At 48.8% G+C, this 18,040-nt stretch overlaps 1 protein-coding gene across 1 annotated transcript in view; it reads right to left on the reverse strand.

Moving 5' to 3' along the window:
- LOC126249202 (tubulin beta chain-like) overlaps nt 1–16,442 on the reverse strand; it is a 102,777-nt gene extending 86,335 nt beyond the window's left edge. The window contains exon 1 of the mRNA XM_049950855.1: nt 16,386–16,442. Coding sequence (XP_049806812.1) covers nt 16,386–16,442 — 57 coding nt within the window. The remainder of the gene's footprint in view (nt 1–16,385) is intronic.
- Nucleotides 16,443–18,040: the final 1,598 nt, after the last annotated feature.

The following is an 18,040-nucleotide window of genomic DNA, read 5'->3' on the forward strand; positions in this document are numbered from 1 at the left end:
CCCAGATGCGGTTGTATGTGCTAAGCAGAAATTGCTTTCATGAAAGAGAAAGATGCTGCAACATCTGAATGTGGATGGCGTCTGGCCCTGGGGCAGAGGATCAGGATAAACTGAGAGCATGATCTAGCCCCCTCATAGTAAAGGCGGCATTGAAGTACTCACAATTCGTAGAACAGAAGGGTACCGCCCAAGCCAGCTCCTCTTCGTTTCCAATGGAGGAAGGCAGGGTGATAGTGGGAAGAGCTCGAAACATCGGCAAAATGGCGGACCAAGGTGTTTGAGACAGGAAGCAGGTCCACGATAACATCGTCTGCTACTGTCAGGTGGGAAACTGGGGAATGGATCTTGGTGCCAGAGAGCCGTTGGAGGTTGGCCCACACGACAGATTTTTTTTGTTGGGGTTTAAGGGCGCTCAACTACTGAGGTCATTAGCGCCCAGTCACAATCGTTAGAGCACGTAGAATCTAGTAAAACTCAAGGGGAGGGGGGGGGGGACACCAGAAAGTCCTTACAAAGATGCAGATAAAATAAGTAAAAGAGATGTCTTTGGACAAGCCAGTCAAAGTTATAAAACGCAGAACACGAGCAGCTGCTCGAGCGTCATCAGCTAAAATATCCGGTAAAGTAGATGGCAGGGACAGGACAACACGAGATTGACTAAAGAGAGGACACGACAATAAAACATGGCGCACTGTTAATGCTTGACCACAAGGGCACTGCGGGGCTGGGTCACCGGAGAGCAGGTAGCGGTGGCTCAACCGGCAATGCCCAATCCGCAACCTGGTCAGAAGGACCTCCTCTCGCCGAGATGGTCGGGAGGAGGTTGTCCAGGCAGTTGGGAGCGGTTTTACTGCCTGGAGCTTGTTTCCTTGAAGGGATGACCAAACATCCCACCACAACGACACAAGCCTCTTACAAACAACCTCACGAACGTCAGATGATGGGACACAATGGGAGGCTGGCCAAGGCAGGAGGACTGCAGCCTTGGCTGCAGCATCAGCAGCCTCATTCCCAGGCACTCCTACATGTCCAGGAAACCACAGAAAGCTGACAGGAGAACCATTATCAGCGAAAGAATAGAGGGACTGCCGGATCTGTTGCACCAAGGGATGGACCGGATAGGGAGCTCCAAGGCTCTGAAGAGCACTGAGTGAGTCAGAGCGATGAATGGCGGTGGCGGCGGGCATACTGAACGGCCTGATGGAGAGCAAAGAGCTCGGCCGTAAAGCTGGAACATTGATCGAGGAGCCGGTATTTAAAGGTGACGGCCCCGACGACAAAGGCACAGCCGACACCATCGTCAGTTTTGGAGCCATCGGTGTAAATAAAGGTGTGACCGGCAAGTCGAGCACGAAGTTCGACAAACCGTGAGCAATACACTGCAGCTGGAGTACCCTCCTTTGGGAGTGAGCTGACGTCGAGATAAATATGAACCGGAGCCTGGAGCCAAGGTGGTGTCGGGCTCTCGCCCTCTCTGAAGGTGGTGGGGAGGGCAAAATCCAATTGTTGAAGCAGGCGACGGAAGCTGACTCCAGGGGGCAGCAGCGCAGACACATACTTTTTTTGTTTTGGTTTTTTGGGCGCAAAACTGCTATGGTCATTAGCGCCCGGTCCGTGACTTAGGAAACAGTAAAAAACCGAAAATGGAAACCAGCAGCAATGGGAACGAAAGTCATAAAATTGGAGAAACTAAAAGCAGAAGGAGGGCTTAAAATCTACTACAGAAAGGGGTTGGTTGTCCCCAAAAAAAGCTTCAAATGACTGACGTCATTTCACTGGCACTAAAACTCGAGAACGTGATCGGCTGAGCGCGTGTCATCTGCTAAAATCTACGATATATCAGGCGATAGCTGTAGACGGGAGCGTAACGGATTAAAATAGGGGCACTCAATTAAAAGGTGTCTTACCGTCCACAGCTGAGAGCAGTGGGAACAGAGTGGGGGAGGATCGCCGCTTAAAAGATGTCGATGGCTAAAAAGACAGTGCCCTATCCGGAGTCTAGTTAAAATTACCTCCTCCCGACGATGCGTTCGGGAGGAAGAGGTCCAAGCACAAGGAAGAGCTTTCATGTCCCGCAATTTATTATGGGAAAGTGTCGACCAATGCGCGTGCCATAAATGAACAACACGACGTCATAAAACGCTCCGTAGATCGGCGAAGGGAATCGATCGAATAGCTGGCCGAAGAAGAGAGACTGCAGCCTTGGCTGCAATATCGGTCGCCTCATTTCCACAGATACTAACGTGTCCCGGGAGCCAGAGGAACGCCACCGAGACGCCCCCCAGGTGGAGCAAGCGCAGACAGTCCTAAATCCGGTGGACCAGAGGGCGCACAGGGTAAAGAGCTTGGAGACTGAGGAGAGAGCAGAGAGAATCTGAGCAGATAACGTACTGTATCCGCTGATGGCGGCGGATGTAGTGGACAGCCTGGAGAACAGCATAAAGCTCCGCAGTATAAACCGAACACTGGTCGGGAAGCCGAAAGGGATTTTGGGTGTCGCCAACAATATATGCATCCCACCACAACGACACAAGCCTCTTACATACATCCCCACGAACGTCAGATGACGGGACACAATGGGAGGCTGGCCGAGGCAGGAGGACTGCAGCCTTGGCTGCAGCATCCGCAGCCTCATTCCCAGGCACTCCTACATGTCCGGGAACCCACAGAAAGCTGACAGAACCACCATTATCAGCGAAAGAATGGAGGGACTGCTGTATCCGTTGAATCAAGGGATGGACCGGATAGGGAGCTCCAAGGCTCTGAAGAGCACTGAGTGAGTCAGAGCAGAGTACATACGATGAATGGCGGTGGCGGCGGGCATACTGAACGGCCTGATGGAGAGCAAAAAGCTCGGCCGTAAAGCTGGAACATTGGTCGAGGAGCCGGTATTTAAAGGTGGCTGCCCCGACGACAAAGGCACAGCCGACACCATCGTCAGTTTTGGATCCATCGGTGTAAATAAAGGTGTGACCGGCAAGTCGCGCACGAAGTTCGACAAACCGCGAGCAATACACTGCAGCCGGAGTACCCTCCTTCGGGAGTGAGCTGAGGTCGGGATAAATATGAACCGGAGCCTGGAGCCAAGGTGGTGTCGGGCTCTCACCCTCTCTGTAGGTGGTAGGGAGGGCAAATTCCAATTGTCGAAGCAGGCGACGGAAGTGGACTCCGGGGGGCAGCAGGGCAGACACATACAACCCGTACTGACGGTCGAGAGAATCGGCGAAGAAGGACTCGTAAGAGGGGTGGTCGGGCATAGACAACAGCCGGCAGGCATACCGACACAGCAGTACGTCGCGCCGGTAGGTCACTGGTAACTCGGCAGCATCAGCATAAAGACTCTCGACAGGACTAGTGTAGAAGGCTCCGGTCGCAAGACGTATCCCCCGATGGTGGATGGAGTTGAGCCGGCGTAAGAGGGATGGCCGAGTAGACGAGTAGACGAGTAGACGAAGCTCCCATAATCCAGCTTCGATCGGACTATGGACCGATACAAGCGAAGCAGGACAGTGCGATCCGCTCCCCAAGATGAACCACTAAGAACTCTGAGGACATTAAGGGAACGTGTACAACGGGCCGCCAAATAAGAGACATGCGGAGACCAACACAGTTTCCTGTTCAACGTGAGCCCTAGAAACTTAGTTGTTTCGACGAATGGGAGAACAATGGGACCAAGATGTAAGGATGGCGGAAGGAACGCTTTATATCGCAAAAAGTTGATATAAACCGTCTTCTCTTCAGAGAACCGGGAGCCATTTGCCACGCTTTCTGAGTACAGGCGGTCTAGACAACGCTGAAGGCAGCGCTCCAGGAGGCATGTTCTCTGGGCACTGCAGTAGATCGCGAAGTCATCGACAAAGAGAGAGCCTGAGACATTAGGTGGAATGCAATCCATAATTGGATTGATCGCGATGGCAAAAAGGGCTACGCTCAAGACGGAGCCCTGAGGCACTCCGTTCTCCTGGAGGAAGACGTCGGACAATACGGAACCCACACGTACCCTAAACTTTCGATCCGTTAAAAAGGAATCAATAAAAAGGGGCAGGCGACCGCGTAGGCCCCACCTGTGCATAGTGCGGAGGATACCTCCTCTCCAACAGGTATCATAAGCCTTCTCCAAGTCGAAGAACACGGCTACCGTTTGGCGCCTTCGCAAAAAGTTCTTCATGATGAATGTCGACAAGGTCACAAGGTGGTCAACAGCGGAGCGGCGGCGACGAAAGCCGCATTGGACATTAGTAAGTAGCCGTCGAGATTCAAGAATCCAGACTAACCGAGCATTAACCATGTGCTCCATCACCTTACAGACACAGCTTGTAAGAGAAATGGGGCGGTAACTAGAAGGAAGGTGTCTATCCTTCCCGGGTTTGGGTATAGGAACAACAACGGCGTCACGCCAACGCATGGGGACTTGACCTTCGGTCCAGACGCGATTGTAGGTACGAAGAAGGAAGCTTTTGCCCGCCGGAGAAAGGTGTGCCAGCATCTGAACGTGAATGGCATCTGGCCCCGGAGCAGAGGACCGGGACAGTGCAAGCGCACGTTCGAGTTCCCGCATAGTAAAGGGGGCATTATAAGTTTCCAGATTCAGCGAGTGGAAGGAAGGTCGCCGAGCCTCTTCTGCCTCTTTCCTGGGAAGGAAGGCAGGATGGTAATGGGCGGAGCTTGAAACCTCCGCGAAAAAGCGGCCAAAGGCGTTGGAGACAGCCACAGGATCAACAAGGGCCTCATTACCTGAGGTCAGGCCAGGTACCGAGGAATGGGCCTTAATGCCCGACAGCCGGCGCAGGCTACCCCAAACGACGGAAGAGGGAGTAAAACTGTTAAAGGAGCTGGTGAAAGAGGCCCAACAAGCTTTTTTGCTGTCTTTGATGACTCTACGGCATTGCGCTCGGACTCGTTTGTATTCAATACAATTCGCCAACGTAGGATGGCGGCGAAAGGTGCGTAAAGCACGTCGTCGAGCACGGATAGCGTCCCTACAAGCCTCGTTCCACCAGGGGACGGAAACGCGACGTGAAGAAGAAGAAGTAGTAGTAGTACGAGGAATGGAACATTCGGCAGCATTGATGATAACAGCCGTGAGGTATTCGACCTGACTGTCACAACTGGGAAAATCGTGGTCCGGAAAGGTTGCCAAGGAGGAGTAAAGTCCCCAGTCAGCTTTCAGTATGTTCCAGCTCGAAGGACGTGGGGATGGGGTGTGGTGCAGGAGACGAACAACACAGGGGAAGTGGTCGCTCGAATAGGTGTCAGAAAGGACATACCACTCGAACCGACGGGCAAGAGTGGTAGAACAGATCGAGAGGTCCAAGTGGGAGTAGGTATGAGTAGAGTCCGAGAGGAAAGTCGGGGCGCCAGTATTGAGGCAGACAAGATTGAGATGGTTGAAGACATCCGCCAAGAGTGTGCCTCTTTGACAGGATGCAGGAGAGCCGCAAAGGGGATGATGGGCATTAAAGTCGCCAAACAATAAAAACGGCGGGGGAAGCTGAACGATCAGGTGCATCATGTCAGCCCGACTAACAGCAGATGACGGTGGAGTGTAGATGGTACAAACTGAAAAAGTAAAAGCAGAAAGAGTAATGCGGACAGCTGTTGCTTGGAGTGGAGTGGTCAATGGGATGGGATGGTAATAGACATCGTCCCGAACGAGCAACATGACCCCACCATGAGCTGGGACACCGTCCACAGGGGTGAGGTCATACCGCTCCGGGGAATAGTGGGTAAAGGCAATACGGTCAGTCGGGCGCAACTTGGTTTCCTGGAGACCAAGGACGAGTGGACAGTGCAGGCGGAGGAGCAGTTGTAATTCCTCCCGATTAGATCGAATACCTCTTATGTTCCAATGAAACAACGCCATCGCTAGTCAAAAAGTTGGGGGAACGAGACGGGGGAAGAGCTGGTCACCTCGACGGCCGCGGAGGGCCAGGTTGCGAGGGAACAACGCTACAACTGACGGGAGGCGGATCCGGTTCCATCGACTCGTCGCCAGCTGCGGCCGCTGTCCCTGGTTGTGTAGGAGGGGCAGCATCGTTTGCCGACGAAAGGCCGGCTGAGCGCCTGGCAGCAGAGCGTCCCGGGGAAACGGAGGACGGCCGGGAGCAACGACTCACGGATGGAGCGTCAGACGAAACGCGCCGGGGTGGAGAGGGGGATAGAGACTACTTCTTGGAGGCCGCCTTGGAAGTCCGAGGAGGCACAGGGATGGTGGGCTGGACCCGAAGAAGGTCCTCATGCGCGGGGTCCGTTTTGGAACGCCGGACCTCGGAAGCTGGGGTCCGGAACGTTTCCCCGATGGATGCCTGAGAAGAGGATCGCTTCTCAGGTGGCGTGGGGGCAGGAGGAGGAGGAAGGGTGGCCCCTGGGGCAGAGGGGGTGGGGGCCACGGGGGAGGAGGATTTGGAAGGGAGGGATTTGGGAGGCGGAGGCAGAGCCCCCTGATGGGCGGAGGAGGCGTATGGGGGACAGGATAGGGGTGAGGATACCGCGGAAGGAGTGGACACAACTGAGGCAAACGAAGTGGTCAATGGCACGGGATGGAGGCGGTCATACTTCTTCCTTGCCTCAGAATAAGAGAGCCGATCCAAAGTTTTGATTTCTTGTATCTTCTTCTCCTTCTGATAAGCGGGGCAGTCTGAGGATCTAGGCGAGTGGACGCCAGGACAATTAATGCAACGAGGTGGTGGGGTGCATGTATGTTCCTCACGAAGAGGACGTCCACAATCGCCACAAAGGGGCTCAGCCTCACACCGTGACGACATGTGCCCAAAGCGCAAACACCTAAAACAGCGCATAGGAGGCGGGACGTAAGGTCGCACGTCACACCGGTAGCACATCACCTTTACCTTCTCCGGGAGAACGTCCCCCTCGAAGGCGAGGATAAAGGCCCTGGTGTCGATGCGACGGTCTTTGGGGCCGCGCTGGACTCGCCGGACGAAATGCACGCCTCGGCGCTCCAGGTTGGCCCTGAGCTCCTCATCAGATTGTAGCATGAGGTCACGATGAAAAATCACCCCCTGCGTTCTATTTAGTGCCATATGTGGGACAATGGATACTGGGATGTCCCCTAGGCGGTCGGACGCCAGGAGCGCCGCCGACTGTGTGGCGGAGGTGGTCTTGATAAGAACGGACCCTGAACGCATCTTGCTGAGAGCCTCGATTTCCCCGAAGATGTCCTCAATGTGCTGAACAAAGAACATGGGCTTGGAGGTGACGAATGTCCCCCCATCGGTTCGAGAACAGACCAAATAGCGGGGGAAGTACTTCGCCCCAACCCGGCGGGACTGTCCCTCCTCCCATGAAGTGGCCAAGGGGGAAAGGGCAGGAGAACCAGAACCAGAGACAGTACCTTTCTTTTTAAAAGACTCGGCCGCAGAGCGACCTGATACATGTTGACGTTTAATCTGCGAAACATCCACCCCGATACCACCCACTCCGACCAGGGGCTCTCCCCACGGGCGCCACCCAGCCTCAGTAAGGGCCACCTGGCAGGATGACCGTTGCCGGGAGTCCTGATGCCCCAAGGAGACTGGCATCTACTCCTTGGCCGACGTGGGGAGGGTGCAGCTCAGGTATCGGCAGTACGATCCCTGTGTTGTCAGGGGGCTACAACCTAGAGGGTACATGACGACCCCACCACAACGGGCTGGCTACCGTGCTGGATTTTGGGTGCCATGGAAAGTCCATCATGATCGTTGGTGCAGATGGGGACGCACTATGGGCGTAACTTGTACAACCCATCAGGCGTTTAGGCCCAATTTGAGGAATAGTGGGTATGGTTACAACGCCGTTACAATGCTGAGTGCCAAGGTCTCAGTGCACGGAGGACCAGTGATACACCACGTAAGGCGTCCTTCCCCAAAAGGCTCGTACTTCTGTAGAAATTTGAAAAATGGAGGTCAAACCCCAAGGGGGACCATCACATGGAAGGCCGAAACGGTTGAAACTCCTTTTAGTCGCCTCTTACGACAGGCAGGAGTACCTCGGGCCTATTCTTACCCCGGACCCGCAGGGGGGTCCACACAACAGAGGAAGTGGTGGAACTGTTAAAAGAACTAGTGAATGAAATCCAGCTAGCTCGTTTCCTACCCCAAAGGATGCGACTACACTTTGCACGCATCTGTTTCTAATGGATGCAGTTTTCCATCATAGGATGACTGAAAAACGTGGAGAGCTCGTCTCCATGCGCGAATTGCATCGCGGCATGCTGAGTTCACCAAGGGACTGGAATACGACGTGGTATAGAGGAAGTGCGAGGAATGGAAAGCTCTGCAGCAGTAAAGATAACATTGGTGAGATAATCTACCTGGTCACCACAACGGGAAATCTTGTTCTTCGAAGGTCGCCAGGGAGTAGTTAAGCTACCAGTCAGCCTTAGTAAGCTACCATTTTGGGGTGCATGTGGATGGGGTAGGAGTCAGCAAATAGAACACAGGAAATGGTCGCTCGAGAAAGTGTCAGAACAGACCACTCAAGACGATGGGAAAACTGGGCAGTGAGGAAGTATAGGTCCAAATGGGAATAGGTGAGCGAGGAGTTGGAAAGGAAAGTGGTGCTCCAGTGTTAAGGCAGAAGAGGATGAGTTAAGAAGGTCAGCAAAGAGGGCACCTCTCTGACAGGTCCTGAGAGAATCCCAGAGCCGATGATGCGCATTAGAGTCACCGAGTAGCAAACACGGGGGAGGTAGCTGCCCAATAAGCTGAAGGAAGTCTGGCCTGGTGACATCGAAGGACGAAGGTACATAAATAGTTGAAGGGAGAAAGACAGGCAGGGAAGGAAAAGGCGAACCGCAACAGCTTCAAGACAGGTAGTCAGGGAGATGGGTTGACTATGAATGTAATTCCATATGAGCAGCATGATACTTCCATGGGACGGAATGCCGACCTCAAGGGGAAGGTCAAAACGAATCAGTAAGTAATGTGAAAGCTCAAAGCAGTTGTGAGAGCGCAATTTCGTTTCCTGATAGAGTACAAGGGAATGCTGCGATGCTAAAAGCAGCCGTAAATTCTCTGTGGGGCCAAAGACCGTGGACGTTCCATTGGAGGACATTCATGCGGAGGAAGAGATGGAGGCGTGTCAACTCGGTGGTAGCCGAGTGATAGCCAGTGTGGAGTCTCTACTACAGGGCACAGGAGCAGGAGGATCCTGCTCCACGAGGTCCACACAAGCATCGGCTTGTTTGTGCGGTCGGTCTGTGGAGTCAAATGCTGTAAAACGGTTGGTGGTGCGCACCAACGAGACAGATGGCGGCCGGGCTAAGTACCACGTGTCGACACCATCGAACAGAATCTTCAAGTTGGTGAAGGAGAAGACTGTTTCCCTTTGGCGGACTTCTTCGAGCCTTTCTGGTTAGAGGAAGTCTCGAGTGTTTGGCTGGATAGACGGAGGAAGTCGTCATGAGAGTACTACTTCTGGTTGTGTAGATGGCGGCTTCGCCCCTTGAGGCGAGAGTTTGACCATTTGTTGCACAGCAGGACGGGGGGATGGCGATGCTACCTTGACACTGGGCGACTTCACAATCTCAGAGCCGAATTTCAGGTCGCATGTCTGCGTGGCCATGTCCTTCATGGATCGAGGGTAAGAAAAACAGAACTGTAGGTGCCAGACGGGAGAACACAGGGTTTGCAACTAGCCAGTAACTTGCGATCTACTAGGTAAGGCACTTTTTCCGTTACTTGAATCTCTTTGACAACACACTTATCTAGGTACATGGGACAATCTCGAGAGGCGGCGGCATGGCCGCCATTGCAGTTGATACAGTGGGGAAGATGAGGTGGACAATCGCCCTCTTGTGTATCCCTGCCACAGGTTACACATTTGGCTGGTGTCGTCAAGATATTCTAGTGTGGTTAAAACGATGACACTGGTAGCAGCACATCGGGTTCTGAATGTATGGCCGGACTGTGATAATTTCATAGCCTGCTTTCATCTTTGACGGCAGCACCACTTTATCAAAAAAGAATAGCAGGACGACAGACACGCTGTACGGAAGGGGAAAATGTTGCAAAGGCTGGGGCCCCGTGGTAGCCAAGCACGAACCCGCTGAAGAGTGGCGAGTCCCCTGAGGGGATTGTGGAACAGTGTTGAGTGACATGGGTGGGTAGGCATCTCTCAGACCGTGACTGTGTAACTTGCCAGAAGCTACTGTCGTCTAACCCACTGTGGTGTGATACTGGCTTCCACAGGGCTCGTATGGAAGGCCAACCGCTCGCCAGCGTGGTGAACAGCCTCCAGCAAGCTCAGTACCGACAATGCTGCCGACCCACAGGCAACGCATCCATAGTCCAAGCAGCATAAATAAGTGCTTTGTAAAACCTCAGAAGAACTGTACGGTCCGCGCCGTATGAGGAGTGACTAAGAAAACGGAGAGCATTCAACTTCTTAATGTAAGTTGTCTTAAGCTGGCTGACCTGTGAGGGCCAAATTAGCTTTTAGTCGAAATACCTACGAATTGGAAAGAGTTAACCATTTCTAGTAAATGGTCACGAAAATAAATTTCTGGGTGTGGGTGCACAATTTGGAGTTAACAAAAATGCATAACTAGTGATTGTGCAGGGGAATATTGGTGGCTGTGTTTCAGGACCCAGTCATGGACTCTCCAGACAGCCCCCTGAAACTGGCGCTCAGTGGTGCACAGTGACGCAGAGGCATAGCGCAGGCAGAGATCCATGTACAGTGACAGAGGAGCTGTGGGGCCCACTGCATTTACAATACCACTGATGGCGATAGCAAACATCGTTACGTTCAGAACCGATCCCTGAGGGACTCCAGTTTCCTGCACATAGTGGTTGCTAACAGTCGGGTCTATTAAAAAAAATAAATAAAATAAAAAAACCATAGGAAATTCTGGATAAAATTGGGTAAACTGGCCCATAAACTCCACTAATGCAGTGTGATGTCGCCCAGGTGGTATAGCATGCCTTCTGTAGGTCAAAGAACACAGCTATCAGAGGTTGGCGAGACGCGAAAGCATTGCGCACTGTCGATTCCAAACGAACCAGGTGATCTATGGTGGACCAGAAACTCTTTGGAATCGGTAAATGCCCTCAGACTTCAAGGCACCAACAATGATGGCCCCTGACATTTTGTTTGAATAGCTTACACAGCCCATTCGCTAAAGAGAATGGTCGGTAATTAGTTAAAATATGTGGGTCCTTACCCAGTTTCGGGACAGGAATAACAATACTTTACCATAATGGGAGGGAAATATTTCCTTCTGCCAAACCGAGCGAGGTGGCGCAGTGGTTAGCACACTGGACTCGCATTCGGAAGGACGACGGTTCAATCCCGCGTCCGACCATCCTGATTTAGGTTTTCCGTGATTTCCCTAAATCGCTCCAGGCAAATGCCGGGATGGTTCCTTTGAAAGGGCACGGCCGATTTCCTTCCCAATCCTTCCCTAACCCTCTGAGACCGATAACCTCGCTGTTTGGTCTCTTCCCCCAAACAACCAACCAACCAACCAACCAACCTTCTGCCAATTGCAATTAAAAAGCCAGAGGATATGTTTCATGCTGTCGGCATAAAGATGTTTGAGCATTTAGCTGTCAATTTTGTTGCGTCCAGGTCCCATATCGCGACACACTGCCAAAGCACTGCGAAGCTCCCATTCACTAAAAGGGACATTGTATAATAGAGAGCCATGTGCATGGAAAGATAGCGGGCGGCACACAGTAAGGTGTTTCCGGGCCAGGAAATGAGGATGGTAATTACAGCAAGCGGAAACTTCACCAAAGTGTGCTACAAAACATTCGGCAAGTACCACGGGATCAGTGCAGATATTACCATTGACAAGGATGCCAGGAACTGCCATGGGCGATGGATGGCCGCAAGTGCGGCGGAGTTTAGTTCACACTTGGGACGATGGGGTGCAGGATCACATAGTTGAGGCATATTGCTCCCAACACTCCAGATCCATTTTCCTTATTAACAACAGCATTTCGCGCGCAGTCTCTTGAATGTTGTTAAATCATTCATAGAGGGATTGCGCTTCTGTTGTTAAAGCGGTGTCCCCTGATAGCTGTGGCTGTATCTTGAGACCACCATTGCACCGGTGGTCGTCGGGATGAGCTGGAGGAGTATGATATAGCTGCTGCTGTAGCATGATTAGTAGTATCAATAATATCCTGTACCAATTTGTAGATATTCATCACACGACTAGCTACAAAAGTGGCTGCAGAGGAGAAAGCCTGCCAATCAGCTTACCTAAGCGACCAAAGTGGAGCATCTTCCAGATGTCCGAGTGGAGAAAGAACAATAACAAAATGGTCGGTGTCACAAAGATCGCCATGGGCGTGTCACTGAATCAGGGGTAAGATACTCGGGCTGCAAACTGCGAGATCAATAGCTGAAAACTTTCTGTGGGCCACACTGAAATGGGCTGCAGCTGCAGTGTTGAGTAGGCAGACGTCGAGTTCTTAAAGGAGGTGTTCTAGTACTTTGCCAGAGAGAGAGAGAGAGAGAGAGAGAGAGAGAGAGAGAGAGAGAGAGAGAGAGAGAGTCGCCAGCCCACTGGGGATTATGTGCATTAAAGTCCCCCAACAAGAGAAAGGGGACAGGTAGCTGTGCCACTAACAGTTCATGATAATGGAAAGGTCCATCTGGGGATAGATAAACATTACATATTGTCATCCGAACTGACAGACTAACTACTGCGTCTTCTAGTGCAGTGGTAAGCGGGACTGCTTACTGAAAATATCAGTGCATATGAAGGTACTGACCCCACTGGCCGCTCTTTCGACATTAACCTGGAAGAGCTGACAGGATAAAAAGTCACGGATAAAAATATTTCTCGTTTTGGCGACATCGAGTCAGTGAACACTGTCCACTCCGCACAAATGACCGACGGCCCACATGCCTTTCTACTTCACCCTGTTTAATACGTCAAATGTCAATAGAATATTTTCACTTCTAGCACGACATGCAGTATATTCCCAGCACTAAAAATATTACTTCGCGGAGAATTAATCTGTATCTCCTCGTTTGAGAACTAAAAAAATGTATGTTGTTGTGGTCTTCAGTCCTGAGACTGGTTTGATGCAGCTCTCCGTGCTACTCTATCCTGTGCAAACTTCTTCATCTCCCAGCACTTACTGCAACCTACATCCTTCTGAATCTGCTTAGTGTATTCATCTCTGTCTCCCTCTACGATTTTTAAGCTTCACGCTGCCCTCCAATGCTAAACTTGTGATTCCTTGATGCCTCAGAACATGTCCTACCAACTGGTCCCTTCTTGTCAAGCTGCGCCACAAACTCCTCCCCAATTCTATTCAATACCTCTTCATTAGTTATGTGATCTACCCATCTAATCTTCAGCATTCTGTAGCACCACATTTCGAAAGCTTCTATTCTCTTCTTGTCCAAACTATATCGTCCATGTTTCACTTCCATACATGGATACACTCCACACAAATACTTTCAGAGATGATTTCGTGACAAATCTATAATCGATGTTAAATTTCTCTTCTTTAGAAACGCTTTCCTTGCCATTGCCAGTCTACATTTTATAGCCTCTCTACTTCGACCATCATCAGTTATTTTGCTCCCCAAACAGCGAAACTCCTTTACTACTTTCAGCGTCTCATTTCCTAATCCAATTCCCTCAACATCACCCGACTTAATTCGACTACATTCCATTATCCTCGTTTTGCTTTTGTTCATGTTCATCTTATATCCTCCTTTCAAGATACTGTCCATTCTGTTCAACTGCTCTTCCAAGTCCTTTGCTGTCTCTGACAGAATTACAATGTCATTGGCGAATCTCAAAGTTTTTATTTCTTCTCCATGGATTTTAATACCTACTCCGAATTTTTCTTTTGTTTCCTTTACTGCTTGCTCAATATACAGATTGAATAACATCGGGGAGAGGCTACAACCCTGTCTCACTTCCTTCCCAACCACTGCTTCCCTTTCATGCCCCTCCACTCTTGTAACTGCCATCTGGTTTCTGTACAAATTGTAAATAGCCTTTCGCTCCCTGTATTTTACCCCTGCCACCTTTAGAATTTGAAAGAGTATTCCAGTCAACATTGTTAAAAGCTTTCTCTAAGTCTACAAATGCTAGAAACTTAGGTTTGCCTTTCCTTAATCTTTCTTCTAAGATAAGTCGTAAGGTCAGTATTGCCTCACGTGTTCCAATATTTATACGGAATCCAAACTTATCTTACCCGAGGTCGGCTTCTACGAGTTTTTCCATTCGTTTGTAAAGAATTCGCGTTACTGTTTTGCAGCTGTGACTTATTAAACTGATAGTTCGGTAATTTTCACATCTGTCAACACCTGGTTTCTTTGGGAAAGAAAAATTCTGAGGTTCGTTTCTAAATTAGGCAGACAAGGTGGAGAAACTCCACTGACTAGAAAACAGTAAAGCTTATCGATGAACGTCCTAATTGTTACTCGGGGAACCAGTATTCTAAACTCTCCGGTTACCTAGGTCCCTTTCTTTTGCATCGGCTCATACTAGGTAATGTACACTGAAGTACTTCCTGTTACTGTCTTGTGTTCACACTACAAACTTTTGATGTCATTTACCGAAACCTATCTCCAAAAATTTTCAATGAAGCTTAATCCATTAGATTAAATAGTTTCGATTAAACATTTCGTTTTACTCAGTTTCGGATCTGAGCCTATGAAAAACAGCTGTGATCGCAGGCGAAAGGGGCTTTTCTGCTGCGGAACGAGGCTTGCCAGTAAATTTTCGCAATCCACTAGCCCTTCCTGCTGGTAATCCTACAGTGTACAAACAATCCTTTCTGCCATATGTAATGTGCCAAATTCCACAAATCGTTAAAAATCACTAAGCCCGAAAGACTATGTGCTGTTAACGCAAATTTCTGATTTTATCAACTTTACCTGAAGTACAATACGTAATAGTTTGAACACAGATGCTTGAGCAACTTAGCTACATGCACTAACGATTACATGAGAGTAAACATGCTTCAGCTTGAAAGTATGGACTATATAATATCGAGTTCTTGGTGAAATACATGAATGGAATGGGGCAAATTAAAAAAAAAAACTTTAATTACTACTGAAGGCTAATTACGAAAACTTTGAAGGAAATTTTAAGTATTTCTAGTTATGTAAATGGGGTGTCAAAAAGTTAATCTCTTCAGGGCGTAGCTCTTTCAGGTATTAAAAGCTGCATTGGTGTGATTTACGTATGAAAAACGGCTTCCTTCACCTCAAGTACTATATTCGAGACAGTTCGATGACAAGGCACTAGGAAAGCAAATGCGCTGTCGAAAGGACCAGGCTTTCTCAACAAACTAAGAATTTTTGAAAAACTCCCGGTATCAAATGTTTTGCCAAATAATTTGAAAGTAAGAAATAAAACAGGTTAGATACACATTTGACTACCCTCTCTAATGTCGCTCGGTATTATGTATAGCAAATGAGGAGCCTATTGTTAGTTTAAAGGTACGAATCTGACTTAGAACCTTAGACTTTGAATACTTTATGATATTTGGTGTACTGTGTGGACCGCGCAACCTTTTGTTATGTGGCCTTAACAGTTCTATCATCTGTGCCCGAAGGTGTAAGAGTTGCAACGATTCTTCGGTTTAAAATATGAGAGAATCATTCAGATACCAGGAGAGGGATTGCGCATTCTCAATCAGCACCTCATTTGTTGTGCATAACTTCGAGCATTATTGATGTTTAGTTCTTACTTTTAAACAAATCATACACAAAGTATTTGACCTTTTTTCTTTAACAAGTGTGGTTTTTCGCTAATATGATACAGCGACTCAAATTTATCACTGCAAATTTACCATATTATTTGTCACTCTTGGAAACCTTGCACTGGTTACAAACAAACATCTTTACACATCCAATTATCAGAGCTTCGACGAGAATCTAAAAAGTAGGTGGAAATTATTTCACTGCATTACACAGATCGGTAGCAAAAAAGACGTTTCAAAACCTTAGTACTGAGATATTGGCATATATTATTTGTAAGTAGTATATCTGAAAACGGGATACCAACGAACAACGTTTACTGAATACAGTAGCACTGAAATTTACATCGTCCAATGTACAGAATGAGCAAATTCAGTAATGTTTGTTTCGTCGACAGGTTTTAGCTTAAATTTGACCAACTGTCTTCCATACTGCTACAGCAAATAGTATGAACACGAACTCGTAGCTCAGTAACTTTCAGGGCAACGCGAATGGTCGCAGTTTTTTTTCCGAGAGAGAACACTGGAAACCCTGACCTGGCATACAGTTTAAGATAGATGCCAGCTATGACGCGAAAGTCTCCACAAAAGGTTCCCAGAATCCAGTACGTACTGAGGAACCGAGGAATGTACTACAACCTCACCACGTATTTCTCCCATAGTGACCACGAAGACAAATTCAAACGTAATTCTGAGCCGGCTTACCTTGCTGCCAATTTGATTTCCACACTGACCACACTGAATGTGCAGAATTTCCCGCATACTTATTTGGCTGTGTAAACAAACACTTCCAGGTTTTGTTCCTATCGAGGTGATGCCGGAAACTAACTGCTGGCTGAAGACACGCCGGCCAAACTGCTGAAGGCTGGCAAAGCTCTGATACGGATCCTGCACGTCCACCGACGGACAAATTGGTTGTGTATAAGTGTTCTGACCGACCGACAAACTTTCCTGTTGTCGGCACGTCGGGCAGGAAGGACCACCAGACAGCCGACCGCCCCCCGCACCCTTTCCAAACACTCCACGCCACCCAACAAACTGTACAGTGTGTACCGCTGTAGTGCCAACTGCCCGACATAATCTTACTTTTGACAATGCTTGTGGGATTAAATGTTCTTCTGAAATACGTGACAGAGTGCGAGACGGACGACACTATAAGGACAGAAATTTAATAGCTGCAGATGTCTGTGGGACGTGTCATGCGAGGAGTATAGGAAATACAGATATGCAAGAAGTGAAGAACTTTTTTTCATCTTTTTTAACGAATCCATCATTGTTTCGTGTCGCGTATACAGAGAATAAAAGTCCATCGATCTTTTGTATTTCTCTTTTTACGTTTTATTTCCGGTACTTGTCGGAAATAAAAGCTAAAAACCGAAATATCGACGTTCAATGAACTTTAATTTATATATTATATTTGCTTAATTGTTGTAAGTGTTAAAAAAGTCCAGCCTTATATCCAAGGCCTCTGCTATGAAAATCTAAGTGTGTGACTTTCTTACAGTTATAACAGTCGCTAAATGCTTCGTTTCTTATGTATCTTTTGTGTATTAGGTGTTGTGCGCGACAACATGTGTGGTCCTTGTTATTCGGATTTGAAGTGAGTTTCTCTTACTTGCCGGTCATCTTTTATGTTACATACATAAATAAATTAGGTGAAAGTCTTTTATTGTAAGTTTCAGGAATAGTTTTAGTTAATACTTGTGGGGATATAACAGCATTGAATTTGAGTTTCTCTTAACTTCTGCCAACGACTAGAAATCGTAATGTAACTAAGAGGCTCACCCCTCAGCTTATAGCCTCTCTCATGACTATTCTTTTTCGGTAAGAATTGTTTGATGATGTTCAACAGCTCTGAAATGCATGATTCATGCATTCTTAGATTATTACGAAAATCATCAGCTCCTTAAGTAACAGGACGAGGCGATTTTTTTCCCTTGCACTAGCCGCTTCTTTACTCACAGCTTTCTCTCGGATTTTTTTTTTTTATCTTGTTACCTCTAAATCTACCAAGGCAAACCCCTGTTTCTGTGCCTTTCTAAAACCGAGCGGGATCTTGTAGAATATACACTCAATGAACTTAAGATACACAAATCACAACAACAGGGTTTCGCTGTAATCGCTGAGTGTAATCAGTCGGCACGTCTGTAGGCTGCCACGAAATTGGTCGGTCAGTCGGCCGATGAATTTGGAACGTATGTAGTCGCCTATAGGGAAAGTTCGGCCAACCTGCCGGCGGCGGCAGTACTTGGCCTTTCACGCTGCTGGGTATACACTGACCGCTGTAGGGTATTTAAGGGCCCTACACACGCACCAACCAACCGACTTTTCTTGACGAGTTGTTGCTTGGGTATGACCGC

The sequence above is a fragment of the Schistocerca nitens genome, chromosome 3, assembly GCF_023898315.1.
Source record: "Schistocerca nitens isolate TAMUIC-IGC-003100 chromosome 3, iqSchNite1.1, whole genome shotgun sequence".
NCBI classification, from domain to species: Eukaryota; Metazoa; Arthropoda; class Insecta; order Orthoptera; family Acrididae; genus Schistocerca; species Schistocerca nitens.